The sequence below is a fragment of the Alosa sapidissima genome, chromosome 1, assembly GCF_018492685.1.
Source record: "Alosa sapidissima isolate fAloSap1 chromosome 1, fAloSap1.pri, whole genome shotgun sequence".
Taxonomy (NCBI): Eukaryota; Metazoa; Chordata; class Actinopteri; order Clupeiformes; family Clupeidae; genus Alosa; species Alosa sapidissima.
The window spans coordinates 19,536,343-19,554,838 of NC_055957.1; the positions used below are offsets into that span (position 1 = coordinate 19,536,343).

The 18,496-nt window shown below is 41.9% G+C and overlaps 2 protein-coding genes across 6 annotated transcripts in view; one reads left to right on the forward strand and one right to left on the reverse strand.

Annotated features, from left to right (window-relative positions):
• Window positions 1–5,058, forward strand: part of acsl1a (acyl-CoA synthetase long chain family member 1a) — a 25,219-nt gene extending 20,161 nt beyond the window's left edge. For 3 of the 4 annotated variants that reach the window (XM_042096776.1, XM_042096785.1, XM_042096758.1), the window contains exons 11-21: window positions 524–601; window positions 1,016–1,150; window positions 1,366–1,500; window positions 1,708–1,803; window positions 2,585–2,657; window positions 2,853–2,941; window positions 3,042–3,158; window positions 3,448–3,591; window positions 3,691–3,792; window positions 4,005–4,076; window positions 4,297–5,058. In XM_042096776.1, the coding sequence (XP_041952710.1) occupies window positions 524–601; window positions 1,016–1,150; window positions 1,366–1,500; window positions 1,708–1,803; window positions 2,585–2,657; window positions 2,853–2,941; window positions 3,042–3,158; window positions 3,448–3,591; window positions 3,691–3,792; window positions 4,005–4,076; window positions 4,297–4,437 (1,182 nt within the window). In that variant the 3' untranslated portion in view covers window positions 4,438–5,058. Of the gene's footprint in view, window positions 1–523; window positions 602–674; window positions 753–1,015; window positions 1,151–1,365; window positions 1,501–1,707; window positions 1,804–2,584; window positions 2,658–2,852; window positions 2,942–3,041; window positions 3,159–3,447; window positions 3,592–3,690; window positions 3,793–4,004; window positions 4,077–4,296 lie in introns of all 4 variants that reach the window. The other variant, XM_042096768.1, reaches the window with a different exon arrangement.
• Window positions 5,059–6,461: 1,403 nt separating this feature from the next.
• primpol (primase and polymerase (DNA-directed)) lies at window positions 6,462–18,487 on the reverse strand. 2 transcript variants are annotated; one of them, XM_042108926.1, is made up of 14 exons: window positions 18,217–18,487; window positions 17,682–17,903; window positions 17,079–17,176; window positions 16,711–16,849; window positions 14,352–14,499; window positions 14,015–14,096; window positions 11,307–11,461; window positions 10,920–11,082; window positions 10,065–10,162; window positions 9,365–9,451; window positions 9,113–9,221; window positions 8,137–8,219; window positions 7,975–8,021; window positions 6,462–7,156 (listed from the first exon to the last, which is right to left on the reverse strand). In XM_042108926.1, the coding sequence occupies exons 2-14, from the start codon at window positions 17,862–17,864 to the stop codon at window positions 6,902–6,904; spliced, it is 1,647 nt and encodes a 548-aa protein (XP_041964860.1). In that variant the 5' UTR covers window positions 17,865–17,903; window positions 18,217–18,487; the 3' UTR covers window positions 6,462–6,901. The 2 variants fall into 2 exon arrangements, with proteins under 2 accessions (XP_041964860.1, XP_041964855.1); XM_042108921.1 differs by having other exon boundaries at window positions 6,462–7,210.
• Between the last annotated feature and the right edge of the window lie 9 nt (window positions 18,488–18,496).

Sequence of the window (18,496 nt, forward strand, 5' to 3'; positions counted from 1 at the left end):
GGTCCATCCAGACCACCGGCCGTGGCTATCTGTATGCCTCCCAGCTTGCCCCTGAGTCTCTGTTGTCTTGCTGTGGGGAAAAACAAACAAAACAACAAATGGCTCCAGCAAAGGCTATCAAACAGTTATCAGGAAATGAGGCGTGAGGGAGAGAGGGGTCCTTACCCTCATCCTCCTACATCCTCATTGTTGGCAAAATAGCTTGTTCTTTTTAAAGTAAAGATAAAACATGGGAGCCATTCACTCACTGCTTTGAATGGAGTTACTGCTTTTTATGTCTTTTCTCTCTCATCATTTTCCACCTCCTCCTTTTATCTTGCCGCAGTCAGGCCTTGTCCTCTTTTCTGCTCAGTCACATACTCATACACTCATTCTCTCCTCTCCTTTCCTCTTCTCTTTTCTCTTCTCTCCTCTCCTCTTCTCTCTTCTCCTCTCCTCTACACATTGTTGACTCTCCCGTTGTCTTTCTCTCCTCTCCATTTCCTGTCTGCTTCCTGGTTCTGCGGTGTGCCCTCTGGGTTAGGGTGTATTGAGGCCCTCCAATCAGGACGTTCTCATCTCCTTCCTGCCTCTGGCTCACATGTTTGAGAGGGTGGTGGAGGTAGGCCTCCAGTTTGACGGCATGTCTTCGCTTGCGGTGTGGCTGTGTGTGTTTTCTTGTGTGTCTCCTCCAGGTGCACAGCATGCTGAACCAGAGTGACATTCACATGTCCTATTTGCCTCTAGCTCACATGTTTGAGAGAGTGGTAGAGGTATGTGCTTTTTTCCCAAGTATATTTATAACAACTATCTGTAAAATGTTTTAGTTAATTGGTGTGAGCTGATTCTAACCTTTGAATGAAACATTGGCATGCTGCTTCTATACAAACCATTTATCTGGTCCTTTTTAGCTATAATGACACTTGATTAGTGTGTGATTGTGCAGTTCACACAGTGTATGTGTAAATATCCAGATGTAATCTTGTTCCCAATCAGCATGTATTTGCTCCTCATTGTCCTTTGGCTTAATGACCAGGGAGTCATCCTTATCCACGGGGCACGGATCGGCTACTTCCAGGGGGACATTCGGCTGCTGATGGACGACCTGAAGACCCTGCAGCCAACCGTATTCCCTGTAGTGCCCCGTTTGCTCAACCGGATGTTCGACAAAGTGGGTGACCCTTGAAGCCACGATTCAGATCATGTGAATACAGAAAATGACAGACGTATAAATAAGTTGCTCCTTAGCCTAGTTGAGATGAACAAACAGCAACAGACTATGCTAAATCTGCACAGATTTTGAGAATTTCTTTATATGTCGCAATCCTGATATATTAATATATTATGTTGAATCATGGATTGTTTGTGTGTGCGTGTGTGTATCAGATATTTGGGCAGGCCAACACTCCACTGAAGAGGTGGCTGCTGGACTTTGCCTCCAGGAGGAAGGAGGCAGAGATGAAGAGTGGAGTGGTCAGGAAGGACAGCATGTGGGATACGCTCATTTTCAGCAAAGTCCAGGTAGACTGGTAGTCAACAAAATGACTCTGGACCATGATAATAGCCTAGAGAAATCCACAGGAAATGCTTTAAAAATCAAGTAAACCATGTCCTTGTCAAGATGATGATAATGATTTCTGTAGGGCTGTATAGGCAATAAGTGATTTAAGCCTGTTTTACATCACCTGTTTAAATCCCTCATGCCTCCCTCTCTGCTGCCCTCCTCAGGCCAGTCTGGGCGGTCGCGTGCGTCTCATGATCACTGGAGCCGCTCCGGTATCTCCCACGGTCCTCACATTCCTGCGCGCCGCCCTCGGGTGCCAGGTGAGCATGGCCCAGCGCTTATATCCCCAGAGAACTCTGAGAAAAGCAGGCCCCATTGTTTATCAGGCGGATATTGAAACCAGATTACTGAAAATTAGGCCAGTTGATTGATCCTTTACGCCTCTTTTGCCCCTGGCCTGCCAAATCCTAATTCTTTACCCCTCTTGACTATTATAGACACCATTTGGAGTCTGGCTTCAACACTAATGCTTGTTTGTGAATAAATGTGTTTGTATAGGGTCACTTTGCTGGCCTGACGCCGTCATACTCAATTTTAGTCTGGATTTGATTCGTATACTGCTCCATTGGGACGTGATTATGGGGCATGTTTCATGACCAATCAGAGCAACAAAATAGCTTACCGTGAAATTGAATCCTGTAGGAAGAACACTCAAACCATCCTTCTTCTCCACAAATGCATTGTTTTCTGGTCGTTTTGTATTTGTTTGTTATTTTTTGTTTTAGTTATTGCGCTGTCAATATAATTTTGTGGGCGGGGCTAAATTCGGGCTGGCTTTCCTGGCTATTACTCTGCTAAAATGGAATAAAATAATGACACACTTCTGAAGGTCTAATTAAAAAAACATAGAAGATATATAAAAATATGGAAAACATTTATAAAAACCAACATTTATAAAAACCATCTCTGTCATGTCTGTGAATAGTGACAAACCTGACCCCTTGTTTGATGATTCAGTTCTCTGAATCATGCTGCATCATGACAACATCTGTCAGGAGATGTGTTTGAGCTCTCTGATGGTATGTGTTCTCCCTCTGCCAGTTCTATGAAGGTTATGGCCAGACTGAATGCACTGCAGGATGCTCCATGTCCATACCTGGTGACTGGACAGCAGGTATGGACACAGGAAATGTATTTGTGTGTCTGTCTGTGTGTGTGTGTGTGTGTGTGAGAGACAGAGAGAGAATGAGAATGAGTGAGTGTTTGCATCTGACATATTTGATCACATCCAAGTCATGTGCAGGAACAGTGTACACTCTGATACGTACAGTATAGTGTTGTAAAGAAAGCCCTGTATCTGATTCTGCAGGTCATGTGGGTGCACCTCTGCCTTGCAACCTGATTAAGCTTGTGGATATCTCTGAGATGAACTACCTAGCAGCCAAAGGAGAGGGAGAGGTGAGAGACATCATTAAAAGGATTCTCATGTGACGTTTGAATGTGTACATGCATCTGCTTAAGTGTATATGTGTGTGTGTGTGTGTTTCTGTGCCTCTAGGTGTGTGTTAAAGGACCAAACGTGTTCCAGGGTTACCTGAACGACCCAGAGAAGACTGCTGAGGCAATAGATAAAGATGGCTGGCTTCATACAGGCGACATTGGCAAATGGTTACCGGTGAGGGAAACAGTGTCAACATCACCCTAGTGTGTTTCAATACTGCCAGTGCCACTTGCTAGTTTCTCATAATCTAATCTCTCTGACCATTATGGAAATTAGTTAGTGTGTGCATTTTTGTTTTGTTAAATCCTTTACCCCAGTTAGTTATAGTGCCAAGATCATGGGATCGTAACAGTTCAGAAGTTAATGTAATGACTGAATTTCAGTAGCCTTTCCATGCTTGTAATACACTATCCCAAATAAAAGTGCACAGCTCACAGCCTGCCTTTGTTCTTCTGTGCTGCAGAATGGCACTCTGAAAATCATCGACAGGAAGAAACACATCTTTAAGCTGGCCCAGGGGGAGTACATTGCCCCCGAGAAGATCGAAAACATCTACACCCGCAGCGACCCCGTGGCCCAGATATTTGTGCATGGAGACAGTCTTCAGGTGAGCCGCAGCAGGATGACTGGTGTGGGTGGATGAGCCTGGTCTGCTCATGTAGTCATAGAACAGCTTGAGAACTGATGGTCTTTTTTCCATACACAGGCTTGTCTTGTGGGCGTTGTCGTGCCAGATCCTGATTTTCTGCCTGGGTGGGCAAAAAAGAGGGGTATCGAGGGCTCATACACCGAGATGTGCAAGAACAAGGTGAACGACCACATGCACACACACACTCACAAATCATGATATCCTTTATAGTGATCAGTGCTGTGCATCATCAATAGCATTAGGAAATTACTGTCTAGTCTACCATACATTCTGTTTCACACTTCCTTTCTGAGACATTTTGTGAGTCAGCCTTACTGATTTGAGATTAGCTAAATCCACAGACGTCTGATGCCTACTATGTTTCCGTGCAGGATCTGAAGAACGCCATACTGGAGGACATTGTCCGGTTGGGCAAAGAAGGGGGCCTTAAGTCCTTTGAGCAGGTGACTCGCCCGAAGCAAAACTGGGATAGATTGATAGTCAATTTTTTAATTGTCCTTTGCAAGACTGATTATTGATATTCCACATTAAATAGCATACAAGCTTCATCGTGTAGTCAGGTACTCTCTGAGACTGATGGCTTTTTTTAAAGTTTTAAGCCCCTTAAGCTTTGGTATGACAGTGTGTGTCTTTTCGTGTGTTTGTGTTTGTGTGTGTGACCAGGTAAGGGACATTGCACTACACCCAGAGATGTTCTCTGTCCAAAACGGCCTGCTGACTCCGACGTTGAAGGCCAAGAGGACGGAGCTGAAGAACCACTTCAGAGAGCAGATTGACCAACTCTATGCCCGCATCAAAATGTGACCCCACTTTACCACACAAGGAGGAGGAAGAAGACATGTTGGAAAAGAGAAGTGTGCAACCAAAACAGACAAAAAGGGCCACACTCAAACAGAAGCCATAGCCTGACTCCTGTTGTGTATGTCTATCACATGGACACCAGTGACCAAGCATCAGATGACCTGCACCATCTCAATGAATAATCTACTAGTAATCACGATAATTTCAATCTGAGTAACACAAAGAGCGTTTTTTGGGGGCTTTCAAGTATCCTGGTCTGTATGCTGATGATAAGCACCCAGCTTGCTGTTTTAACAGACAATGGATAACCTTATGCCTTAGCCATGTGGGACAAAGCTCCACACATGTCCAAAGTCAGTGGCAAAGCCTCCAGCCTTAGAGTGACCATCTCCCGTCAACCCCACGCCTCACCCTCAGTCCTCTCAGGAGAAGGGGTTTGTGACCCGGACTCAGCACCGCCATGCTGAAGACTTCAGTAAGAATGTGACATGGGAGTGAATTTGAAGAAAGACATATCCGTTTGTTACAAGAATCATGCATTTCAGTTGAGAAGTTATTGTGTATATAGCTATCTATTTAAATGTTCTATGTTGTTTTTGAGCTATTTATGAAAGATCTGGATGTAAAGATGTAAAAGTCATAGACAGATCAGGTATAGGGTGAACAGCTGAACGCAGAGCAGGCATAGAAGAGGCACCAAACGGTGATTTTTACTCTTATGCGTTCAGTTTATGATGCCGAGGTTCTGTTGACTTTTAAATGTACACAAATTCCTCGTAGCATCCATATCCTCATTAGCCTGACGAGCCAGACCCACATTAAAATGTAGGGTCTGGACACTGACCGTTCGCAGTGCTCAGTCCGAGGGGCGGGATAATCGGTTGTCTTTCAAATTCCCTCTGCACGCAATAGGCCAGCGCTATGAGTCCCATGCGTTTCCCACCAGCGGAGTTAGTTGGCCAGTTCAAACTTTTGCCAACTTAATAAAAGCTTAACTCGTGTCACACTGTTCGCCACTAGCAACATCCATCTTATTTGTTTTCAAGTAGCAGGGAATTCAAGTCAAACCGTTGCAACTCTGCCATCAATCATTATGTTAAGCCCACCTAACGACTCTATATACGATTTGATTGGCCTGATAGAAGTTTAATTTTTCGAGCTCACAAGCCAACGGAGAGTTGCTAGACTAGCCCTGGCAGCAAATCTAATTTGCTGCTGCTAGGGTGCGTCTAGATTTCTAGGCTATATCCTCATACCAACAATTTCTTTATACCTGGCACTTCAGGTGATTCATTTGGGGAATTTAGTGTCAATAGTAAACAAGTCATAAGTATGCAAAATTCAAGTTAAGTTCAATGGATTACTTAAGACTCTGATCATAAGACTCTGATCTCTGATAGATGTAGTCCTCTTTTCAACAGGACTTCAGAATAGAATTATAATAACCTTTCCCTTCAAAGGAATGTGATCATATTTACTAGACTGTAAATGTGACCAGCACTAAAATTAGATGGCTGCTCAGTAGTATTAGCACTATCTGTTCTCTTGTGCCTGTAATGTCCAGTCTCCAAGTGACCTTCAAAGACTATCTAAATTATTGAGGCGTAAGTGACCCAGAAAGCACAAAGGGAGTTTGTGACAAAATGAAATGTCTTCATGAAAACGTGTCCCAGAGTTTCAACATCAGATCCAAGCCATTCTCAAAGAGCTTCATAAACAATTGTACGAGGGCTGACTGGGTTTGTACAGCCTGATGCCCACTGCAAGCATAATGGACACCAATGCTGAATGTTAATGTCAGCTAGCCTTTGTTTAAATTATTCTAAAATAATTAAATCAGGAACAACAGCCATTTATATATATGGTCGGAATTGAGCTTTCGATGCCAAGCATTTAAATGTAGCTGTGACAAACTTGGACAACTGGAAAAAAATGTGAGAAGCACAGCATGATGGGAAATGGTTGTACAATGAGTTAGAGGGGGAGGAGTCCGTGGAACAGAGGCAGTGAAAACCTAAACTCGCATCTCCTGGAACAAGGACATGTCAAATTTTAATGTCTTGGTCAATCACATTTTTGTACAAATGTAAGATGCATATATTTCCATATTTCAAGGTATACCAAATAAACACTATTTTGTGTGTATTTGACATTGGCCTGGCCTCTTTTAATTCACTCTATTCTATGCGTGTGCTCTTAAGATGTTATGTGGTGATATTTTTTCATCAACTTAAATTAATTTTAAAACCACTCCAATGGAAAAATCTCCAACATTCTGTCAGAATTATTGATGCAAACTTATTACTTATTGATTCACACTTGCTTAACAGTTATTGCACTTCTAAATAAACATTAAATAAGTTTCTGCCCCATAACATTGTCACTCTTTTTGATAGAGATAAAGACAACGGACTGGATTTGTATGGCCCCAGTTTCTCAGTCTGTGCCCATGGGCTTGTCTCCGTCGTCATGAGCTGTTCTCCCAATCATCTGCTGCCATGAGCAGCAGCTCATCAGACACCTCCTCACTGCTCCTCTCCACCTCCTCCAGGGCCTCTAGGTAACAGGGGTCATCCTCAGCCCAGTCTCCCCAGCCTGCGCTGTCTCCCACCTGGCCACTGCTCTCCGGTTTGCCCCCTTCTGGTGATGCCTCAGGACATGGTCTCTGGCTGAGCTCAATGTTCCCTTCGTCATCCACCAGATACAGCTGGTCCTCCTCATCCTGAATGATGTGTGTCACGTGACACCAATCAGTCAAAGCTGTGGTCAGTTCTTCCTAACACAAGACATCTTATATGTGGACTACATCTTTGTGCAACCAAGGTGAATTTGTTTGTGGTGATGTGTTTTGGTTAGGATGTAGGATGTGATGTGTTTTGGTTAGGTTGTATTTGGATTTGTCTGTATTCAAAAAATAAAAAACTGTTATTCACAAAAAAAAAAGCTGTGGCCAAAGAGAGACCAGCTATGGAAAGGTAGTGATATCACTTGACGTGAGACTGACCCACACTAATTTCAACAAGAAAGTCTACATTGCGCAGTAAATACCATAGATATTAGAAAGCTAGATACCGCATTGGGCTCCCGAACGTATGTAAATAGGATCGTCGCCATCTTGGTGGCGGCAATCAATAAGGTCAATGGAGAAGCATGTGACTCTGACTGAAAATCAAACAGGTGTATCTGATTGCGGCAAGTGTTGCCCATAGACAGTAAAGGTGTTGCCCCCAGCAATATGGCGGCCACGTTTACGTATGCCACCTAATAGAACTCGAGCCCAATGCGGTATCTAGCTTTCTAATATCTATGGTAAATACCACATCAGACTGAGAGGCACACTAGGAAGTAGTAGCTGCAGTGGTTTAGGTTAGTTGTCTGACCTTAAACGAGTATTCAACAGGAAAGCTAAAGTACTTGAGCAAGTTCATCACAGACTACAGGCATTTGACATACTAAATGACAAAACACATTCTAAGCATCTAATATTTGCACTGGATTATAGCTACATGCTCAGTGTGATGTTTGGGCAGTGTGTCTGACCTCTTTGAGTAGATGACTGATGCAGATATCTTCTGGCAGTGGGTAATCTGAGGCAGAAGGAGAATAAATATTTCACAGTTGTTCTTCAGTAAGTGGGGAAAAAACAAAATCCGCTAGCCTTTAATGGACCATTAAGTGGACTGTTTGGCTGTAGGGACCTACTGGAGGATCTGTAGTTCTGTCTCCTGCACTCTGGGTCGTAGCACTTCTGATACCACACCTCCTCCCTCAGATCCACTAGGATCCTGTAAAGGTCAAACCAAGGTCAGAGGGCAAGAACTATCTGTGAATTACTAATCAAAGTGATGGGTCATGTTGTAGCACCACCACATATGTGTATTTAGGAGTCACTTTAAACATCATGATGTAATTTAAATTGAACATCCAACTAAGTGCACTCCACATTCTTGTTTCCATCCATGTCCTTGTCTGCAGTCCTACGTGTGAATCATGAATGTTTATTTTGGATGTGTTCTTTTGTTTACTATTGGGGAGGTTGATGACAGTGGCATGTCAAGGGAGTCAGCTGATTGTCAGAGCCATCAGCTGACATAGTTGACCTGTCAGTCAATTGTCAGCTGTGTGTGGAACTGCGGTTGACACCAATGACAAGTATCCTTTAAGGTTTTTATGGCTGGGGTTATTTTTTCATTGAAGGCTTTGGTTATTTTTCCTTTTTGTTTGGAGATTTTATTTTTATTTTGCTTCTTCAGTTGGATTGGACTTGACCGTGGATCCTTTTGTTCACATTTTGTCGCCAAGTTTTGCTTGTTTGTGTTTGGAGAGACCGGGTGGCGCTTGGTACGTGTGCAGTGTGTGCGCAAGGACATTAAATGCGCCTGTGGGACATCACACTTGTTTTGTTCACACATTGAGTGTGAATGAGTGAGGTTGACTGAGAGCTTGCTTGAGCTGTGTGAGAAAACATTTTCCAGAAGCCATAATTGTCGTATTTGCTGTGTTCTCTTTTGATATTCTAAGGGACACATTTCATTACAGAGCATAGTCGATCACAACCTGTTATAATAGTAATAATCTGAAAAGACAAAGCTGATTGTTAGCATGTAGCCATAAAGAGTCTAGGGAGCAGACTGAGTGTAGGTATGAAATGGAGGTCCTCTTGGCAGGCAATACTCACATGATGTTGTTGCTCTTGTGAAAGCGCCCCACGTTGTAGCACCAGCGGTAGTGCAGAATGTCATAGACTAGCAGCTGCTCTGACACAAAGTAGTTCCACTGCCGTATACCTGAGCAAAAGGGTGCAGTGACAATCAAACTGCCACAACTGCATGTCACAGCTATTCAAAAATAATGTATACAAATGAGAACAGCATGTCCTGATTAAACCAACCTAATAATTTCAGGAAAGTGTGCAGCTCTAGATACTTACTTCCTTTGATGTTATCTTTGCACACCAGTGTCAACACAAAGTCATCCACTTCTCTGTAGGGGGAGTACTGGTAGCCTCCAACACAATCTGATGAAACACGAGGTTGATCAGGAGAGGAAAATGTAATAGTGTTTGGTGGTAGGTTGCTTCTCCATGCACACAATGGTGGATGAATGTTACGTGAATCCAAGAAACAATTTTAGGTTGCACTTTACTTGACAGTATCAACATAAGAGTGATATGACACTGTCATGAATGTGTCATAAACAAGTTTATGACACAACGTTTCTGTTATTAAGTGACATTCGGTTTTTGTCATAAGTTAGGGTTAGGTTTAGGGTTAGAGTTAGGGTTAGGATTAGCGTTAGGGTTAGGGTTCATGTGTCATAACACTGTCATGTGTTCATGACAGTGTCATGTCACTCTTATGTCGATACTGTCAAGTAAAGTGTCACCCAATTTTATAATAAATATATTTTATAAAGATAAAGAATTCACTTCATTCAAAGTGAAACATTAATGTTGCTGAACGCTTACAGTACGGTATATCTTTGACAGTGCCTGAAGCTGTTGGTTGTTATACCATTACTTATGCAACTCTTTCTAGAATTTCAGGAGTATTAGTTTACACCACCCTACCCTCTAACGACTACCACTGAGTTCAATGCAGTCGTGTCAGTGATGGACTCTGCTCCAGTACCTGGGCTGGCGTGTGCTCTGGAGGAGCCCTCTGGCCGAGGCCCTTTGGGATTTCCCAACTCGGAGGCGTCCCACGTCAAAATCCTTTGCCCTGTGTAACTATGGCCAGAAAGAAGTCAAAATTAGCTTTCAGATGCACAGGCTTTCTTTGAAGGTTTGCTTTGTCAAAACTAAACAAAAGGCAAGAGAACACTTTAATATTTTGAACGCTCAATTTCCATTTCTCTGTCAATTCACCTGCTTTTCACTGGGTGTTAGTTCTTCTATTTATAGCAGACTTCTTATTCTGTGTCAGTGTTAGAAACAAGTATACTGCCTCTATGAGAAACTTCTGCTTATGCTCAGTGAGGCATTTCCCTTATTTAGTTAGAGAAAAAAACTTTATATAGAAAAGTGCGGCCGATAAGCTTCCATTAGTCATTCCTTACTGCTTACTGTTACTTAATCTATCCAACGGGAGGTGGTGTAGAGCTGCTATGAGAGTATGTTAGTCTGTGTCTGTGTTGTAGTCTGTGGCTGGATTTAATGCAATCCAAGCAGAAGGAATGCCAGGCAGTCACATGTCCTTCCAAATAAACACTGCCGACTTGCAGCAACTTGCTTTAAGTTGACACACCCAGACCTTCTCTTTCACCACACACACACACACACACACACACACACACACACACACACACACACAATAACAGCTGTTAGCAGAAGTGTCTGGAGGCCTATGTGAGAGGGCTGTCTGGGACAGCTGGGGCTAAGGTTAGCTAAGTCTCTAGGTTTCAAACTGGAGATTTGCTTTGTTGGTGAACGTAAATGTTTATAAAAGGTGGGTGATGACTGTATCCATGCCAACAGGATCAGGTACCTCACATTGCTGATCAAAGATGCCTGAAAGATGTTCTCCTCCATAGTAAGATGCCTGTCAGGTTTTGGAATAAACTGGTTGTCCTCGGCAACTACGAGGGCTGCATTCTTCCCCAGCTTTGACGACTTGTATAGCCTAAAGTTTCTGTTCTTGGTATAGACCCCTACAACCAAATGCACAAAACAGTAGTCTGTTGCAAAAATCTACAGTATCTAAAGTATAAATACAACTGTCAGACTCTAAACTCTTCTACTGTCAGAATCTATAAACCTGCAGTTTCACAGCAAGCTTTTTCAATCTATGTTTCAATTAAGACTAAAATTCTGAATGCTGAAAAAAATCCTGATGATGTAAAATGTCAAATGTATAACGAGTTAAAATGCACACCGAGGTCAACAAACAGCTGAATCTGTCCCTCTTTGTTTTTCACCGACAGAAAGCTGAGGTCATCCTCCCCATGCTTTTGCCGCTTGGGCTGCGGACTTCCCAGCATGCCTCTGTCCGTGTTGGGAATATACTCCATGGCAGTGAGTGGGTCTATACTGCAGTAAGCAGATCACATGTCAGACTCAGCAATCTCACACCAGCACAAATAAACACTGCATTATTTACAGTCTGCACTGCAGCGCACAACCATGGGTCACGCATCAATCATGCAACTGCAAATGCAGTATATTGCCACAATAGGAACAGGTGCAAAATACCATCAGAAGGAAGCCTCAAAACAATGCATGGCCAAAATCAAAACAGGAAGAGAAAGAGGAGGAGGGGAAGGTTTCAGCAGGGGGGGTTTCCTGGCCTTACAGCTGATATACAACCCCAAAACAGAAAAAGTTGGGACGTTGTGTAAAATGCAAATAAAAACAGAATGTGATAATATACAAGTCTCCTATACCCAGCAAAAAGAACATAGACAAAATATCAAATGTTTAAATGAACATTTGGACTATTTCATGGAAAATATGTTCATTTTGAATTTGATGCCAGCAACATGTTTAAAAAAAAGTTGGGACGGGAGCATGTTTACCACTGTGCTGCTTCACCTCTTCATTTAACAAAATTCTGTAAATGTTAATGAACTGAGGAGACCATTTGCTACAGTTTTGAGAATGAAATTTTGTCCCATTACTCCCCAATATAGGATTTCAGTTGCTCAACAGTATGGGGTATTCTTAGTCATGCTTTTCATTCCATTATGCAGCTAATTTGACAAATTTGGACGGCAGACAGGCCATCTTAGCACCTGGACTCTTCCTCTATGGAGAAATACTATTTAAATATGTGCAGAATTCATTTTGGCATTGCTTTCCTGAAATATTCAAGGTCGTCCCTGGAAAAGACATTGCCTGGATGGCAGTATATGTTGCTCAAAACCTGTATACATCATTCAGAATTGATTGTGCTTTGCCAAATGTGCAAGATGCCCATGCTGTAGGCACTTAGGCTCGTCCACACCGTCATAGATGTTGGGTTTCTAACTGAGCACTAAAACAAGTTGGATAGGTTGGATAGGTTGGATACTTGGATAGGCCCTCTCTTCTTTAGCCCAGATGAGTCCATGATTTCCAAAAAGAATGGCAAACTTTGATTGGTCTAACCACAGGACCTTTTTCCACGTTACCTCAGTCAATTTTAAACAAGCCCAGGCCCAGATAAGAGGGTGGTATTTTCTGTATCATGTCTCAATACAATTTTAGCTGTTACAATGTTGGCTGCAGTTTTTGAATTGATATTAAACTGTGCACATAGACAGTGGTTATCAGAGGTTTTCCTGAGCTCATACAATGACAGGTCTGGAAACAGGTCTGGTATTGATGCAATGCCATCTGAGGTCCAAAAGACCACGGCCATCCAATGTGTTTTTCAGCTCTTTCCCTTGTTTGAAAAGATTTCTCTGGATTCTCTGAATGTTTTAATAATATTATGTCCTGTAGATGATTAACTCCCCAAATACTTCACAATATCATGTTAAGAAGCATTAAAATGTCATTGTTTCATCATTTGTGCACATAAGTTTACACAAGTTTACCCCTACATCTTTACTTCTAAGAGTCCCTGTCTCTCTGGGATGCTCTTTTTCATACCCAATCGTGTTGCCACTTACCCTAATTACCGGTAGTTGCGAAACATTCTTCCCTTTGTTTTCTTTATCTTACACAACTTTTCCAGCATTTTATTACCCCGTCCCAACTTTTTTTGAAACATGTTGCTGGTATCAAATTCGAAATTAGCATATATTTTCCACAAAATAGTCAAATTTGTCATTTTCAACATTTGATATGTTGTCTGTGTCCTTTTTGCAACTAAATATAAGTTTAAGAGATTTGCAGATTATTACATTCTGTTTTTATTCACGTTTGTGTCCCACAATGTCCCAACTTTTTCTGTTTTGGGGTTGTAGATGCAACTGGTGAGGCAGAGCAACAACAGCAGGACCACAGGCCAACATTTTTGTGTACCTACCATTCTTAAAGGAGAATTCCGGTGTGATATTGACCTAAAGTGTATTGAAACATGATACCGAGTGTGAACGTATGTCTCATAGCCCATCTCGGCTTGTCCCCTGCACTCCAAAATCTGACGCTAGTTAGCCGATGCTACCAACAGCTTTTTCAATAGTGGTGCTTCGGCATCGGGCTAGCCATGCAAATAAATCACTGTTTTACACCCATTTACGAGGCTCAATGTATCTCCACACTTCATTGGTAGACTTCCGAGGGCCCTGACATTTAAAACGAGACAATGTCACACCGGAATTCTCCTTTAATGTTTGATCAATTGCAACAGAAATTCTTATTTTTCAATTTGGCCTATTGACAATTTGTATGTGTCATTGACCCATATTATACAATGTACACTGCAAAAATACCATCTCTAAGGTGTGTATGTAAAATGCTGCGTTTCTGCATTACAGGGTGGATTGATTCCATTGGATTGAGATGCTGTAAACTTCTGTAAACCTGTGCTACACTTAACAATTCACTTTCCATAAAACACCATGGGATGATGGTGAAGGAGCAGCATAAGACATGCATTTATGTTGAATTTTATGTCAGTATCTCTATTATATTACGTTAAAAAAATTACAGCTTTACCCTTCACTGGTACAGGTGGTAGAGCTCCCCTCTGGGTGGTTGCTGTTTTTCACCGGTGTAAGGATAGCATGAATGAAACGACCTGTGGTAAAACACAGTGGCAGTAAAACACACATAAGGACGGAACATGACTCAGTATGATACCTTGTTGTTGCAATGAAAGCTACAGAAAGGTGGTAATAGCTCTTGAATTAGATGATAAGAACAGTCAGCACAGGTTGTATGAAGGTGTAGTGCCTGATGTACCGCAATGATTGTTTCATGCAATCATTGTTTTTATATTACCATAAGCTGAAATCCTATTGTGAATATATTGTGACTTGAAATGTAACGTTACCAACATGACTGTTGTCCCTGAATGTGGCATTAGGGAGCTGGAAGATCAGGTGGCGGCTGAACTTGTCTTCTGTGCTGGAGTCCAAATTCAGCACATCACTGCTGGAGCATTTCAACCCATAGGCCTCATGCAGCTTCTTACACACATACTGTTGGGAGGGGACACAAACACAGGCGTTCTATTCACCTGGATAAAGGCCAATTTGATGTTGTCTTGACATTTTAGTAGCTGAGTTTATGCTGGTGATGCTTCCTGCCAACTTTGTGGGACTGTGACCCACTAAAAAAATAAATGTGCGTTCTGAGTTTCACACCACACCAAGACAAATCTGAATGAATAAAAAGATTGCAAAGTATATTAAATTAGGTTTCAAAATTATGAAAAAATGACCTGTACATTTTCTTCTAAAATGCTGTGGGCAGGTCCTTGGACTGTGCTGAAGCCATGCCCAATCTGGGAAAAGGTGCCACCTCTCTCAGCTGTCCTAATGTATATTGTTCAAACCGTTCTCTAAACCAGCTGATCCTCATTAGCACTTCAGCCTCATTAACTCTTCAGCCGGAAATAAATGAGCTAACTAGAAAATGTAATTTCGAGGAAATTACCAGTGCATGAAAATATAAACATACTGTATATTAACATAAAATGGCAAACAAACTTTTATTTGGAAACAGTTGGCAGGAGTCATAGTTGATAACAACTGACAGTTGAAATGGCTGAACAGTTAAATAGTTAAATAGTTGAGTAGTTTAAATAGTTAAATTATTTAATAGTGAATTATTGTAGTGAGGACGTTTATTTTGAAACAGTTGTGGGAAGGAGGAAATAGTAGTCTTAAGAGAGCCAGATTGTATGCTTAAAGCCTGAGACAGAGTATACAGTTTAAAAGTTGAATGTAGATAGTGTAATGGATGTTGATAGACAGAAAGTTGAATGGATGTTGATAGGCAGATTGTTTAATGGATGTTGATGGATGGTTTAATGGGTGGATGAGTGAATGGTTTGAAGAGGATGAATCGATAGAAAGTTGGATGGAATGTGCCTTATATCCTTGTAGAATGGAGAGACACAGAGAATCGGCCTAGTTAAGCAGAAAGCAGTTGATAGAGGTGCTGATCAGTTTAACTGGCCCTTTGATGGGTCCTAGTAGTGAGCAGCTGGAAGTTGATACAGGTGCAAATCAAGTTAATTAGTCCATTGTGATGTCATAGTGCTAATGCAAAGTCTATGGGGAAAAATAAGCTTGTTTTTGTTAATATCTCAAAAAGTATAAAGTTTACAAAAGTGAAAAATACATTCCTCAAGTGTCCTTTTCAAGCCCTAAGTTTGAACGAAGTTTCTACGTTAAACGGTTGAAGCTGAATTAGACGCAGAAATTTGGTGGGAAGAATAAGAAGAAGAAGAAGACTTCGGATAACAGAACAGTGCATTTTCATGCACTGTAATTAGTGAAAACACCTCTGTTAAGTGAACAAAATATGCATTTTGTGCTAATCTACAGCAGAAAGCGGATTCTTCACACTGCTTGTAGTTTTCCAACCTAGGTGTTTCCAAACAAATCTCCGGTTGGGGTTTACAGGATCTTTAAAATTCTGGCATCGAGAGAAGAGACATCCAGTATATAAAAGCATAGAAAACACTCTGGACAGGAAACACTCTGAACATTAACCTTTTCTGTTGTAGCCTAACACCGTGTCCTAATTGCATGAATGCGAGCAGATAGATAGATAGGTGCAAGCCTTAGCGAAACAAAATCAATTGGACTACATTTTTTTCAATTGGAATGTTGTAACAGGATGCAAGGCAACAGCGTTGTGCAGCACAATGGGACAGCAGATAGAACTGAATTGTACTTGTCACAGCGGACGCAGCAAAGTTTGATGCTGGTGTGCGGGGTTGTATTGGAAACAATGGAATGGAATCTAATGTAATGTAGGCACCACACATTTCAGACTTTTTACATATTTTCAACCAACCAGACAACCCAACCAACAATATGGGTCTTTAACAACTTACAAAGCTTTACATACCCTTCCTCTTTGTTATATTTGAGGGTATGATGGACCTTTGGCTGTTGCAGCATTAAAACATTAAAACACTATTTGACACATGTTTGAAATCTTGTCTTAAGAATTAAATTTCACAATCCTCTGCTGTTAAAAGTAAATAGTCATAATCGTAGTAATAATAATAGTCATCGTAGTATTAGTAGCAGTGGCAGCACCATCAGTATTAACTGGATTTGGTGAAAATGATTGCGATAATAACCCTTATGACCCTTACTCTACCTCAAAACAAGTCACATAGCCTTATTTCCCAGTATGGGTGACATCCAGCAGAGAAACAGTAGAGTATATACCTGAATTAAGCAAGCCACCATAGTTTCCCCATTGAGGCCAGGGTTCCATGCTCTCTGGAACTCCAGGTCAAAGTAGAGTTTACACACAGCTCCCTCTGGGATCACCTCATAGCAGTGCATAAGGGACCGTCTATAGGTCCTGTTTGAATGGGAAAGGGGTTTTACAGGGTACATTGGCAAGGAGGCAATGTGACATGTTCTTGGTCAGTACTCCTAAGCAAAACCAGTGAGCACATACAATAATACACAGTTCAACCACATTGGGTCAAATTCAAAAAGCATGTGTAAACTTCCACAGCTCTGTCCATTCAAATGTGAATTAATATTTCCTCCCTTCACCATGCCCTGAGGTCTTATGTGATCTTTACCTGTAGTAGTGCCACAGCTCAGTGTAACTGGTCACCAGGTAGATCCTCTGGCCCATGCAACCACCACCTTCTCGCTCGAGAGCAAACACATGGACATCCTTCACACCAAGACAAGAAAAAGGAACAGATACGCTGTCTTTCAATATATGACCGACACTGGGATGGCATACCAATGTGTATGGCAGGGGTTTTCAACTAATTGTGACCCAAGGACCACCATTCTGACAAAGGAAGCTAAATGATGACCACAACTGAATAACATACAGTGATACATTGAACCTAATAATAATAAGCTTTATTTGTATAACACCTTTCATACACAGAATGCAGCTCAAAGTGCCTTAAGTTACATTTGGAGAATGTAACACAATAGAGCAGAACCTATGAATGCATTGTCTGGGACCACTGGATGAAAACCCCTGGTGTAGGGGAAAGGAACTGAAACAGCTAGACTAGCCTAACCAAGTTCTTTGTGTTAGGCTAGGCTGGTGTGCGCTTTCCGTGCCATTAAAATCAGTGCACTGGTAGGATAAATAAAAGCAGATGGCACTAGCCCAAGACCATCCCTCACTTCTGTATCCTAAAGTGCATGCATACACCAACCTCTTTGCAGGTCTGTGCGAAGACCAGGGCAGGGCTTTGCCGGTGGAAAAGATGCCACACTGGGGAGGGCTGGGACGGCCGGGCCAATCGGGGTTGGTACCGGGAGGAGAGGGGGCTCTGTTGATAAGAATGAGCCAGCTTCTCCACCTGTCTCAATCTGTCTCCCCACTCTCTCTTTCTCATCTTCTCAGGAAATTGGTTTGTCACCTTTCTGATATTTTGCTGTATTAATGCAAGGATTAAATACTTATAAAAGTGTGTAAAACGCGTTGCTTGATTTTAAGATTTGTATTGAAACTAAGCTGTTTGTGTCAATTAGTCTCAGCGAGACTAATTGACCAGATTTTCTGTTCTCAACACAACAGAAAATCTGGCAGGCTAGCTTAAAGGCGGCGTACTGAGCATTATAACCTGCCTAGCCTATGGTAGTGGTTACGTTTTATTACATGAAAGTCCAACTCAATCGTTATCAGATAAATTATAATTTTTATACATATATATATGTTCGTGAAAAGCGCAAATTGCTCTCTGCTACCTTCGTTAACAGGTTCCTTTCAGCTAACTTTGACAGCCAGCCAGCCAGCCACTGGGCGAATCTTGAAGATGGCCTAACATGTCCCGACTCCCGAAATATACAGGTGTGACTGAATTCATACAAAAGAATAGCGAAATTTCACCATACTTTGACGGAAAATGTACTTTAGAGTAGACTTAGAAATCGCAAACAGTTGACATTGCCACTGCAACTCCCGCCTGAAGCAGCAGCCAGAGAATGTTTAGTAGCCCATCAGACGTAAATAAAGCAAAGGATTCTG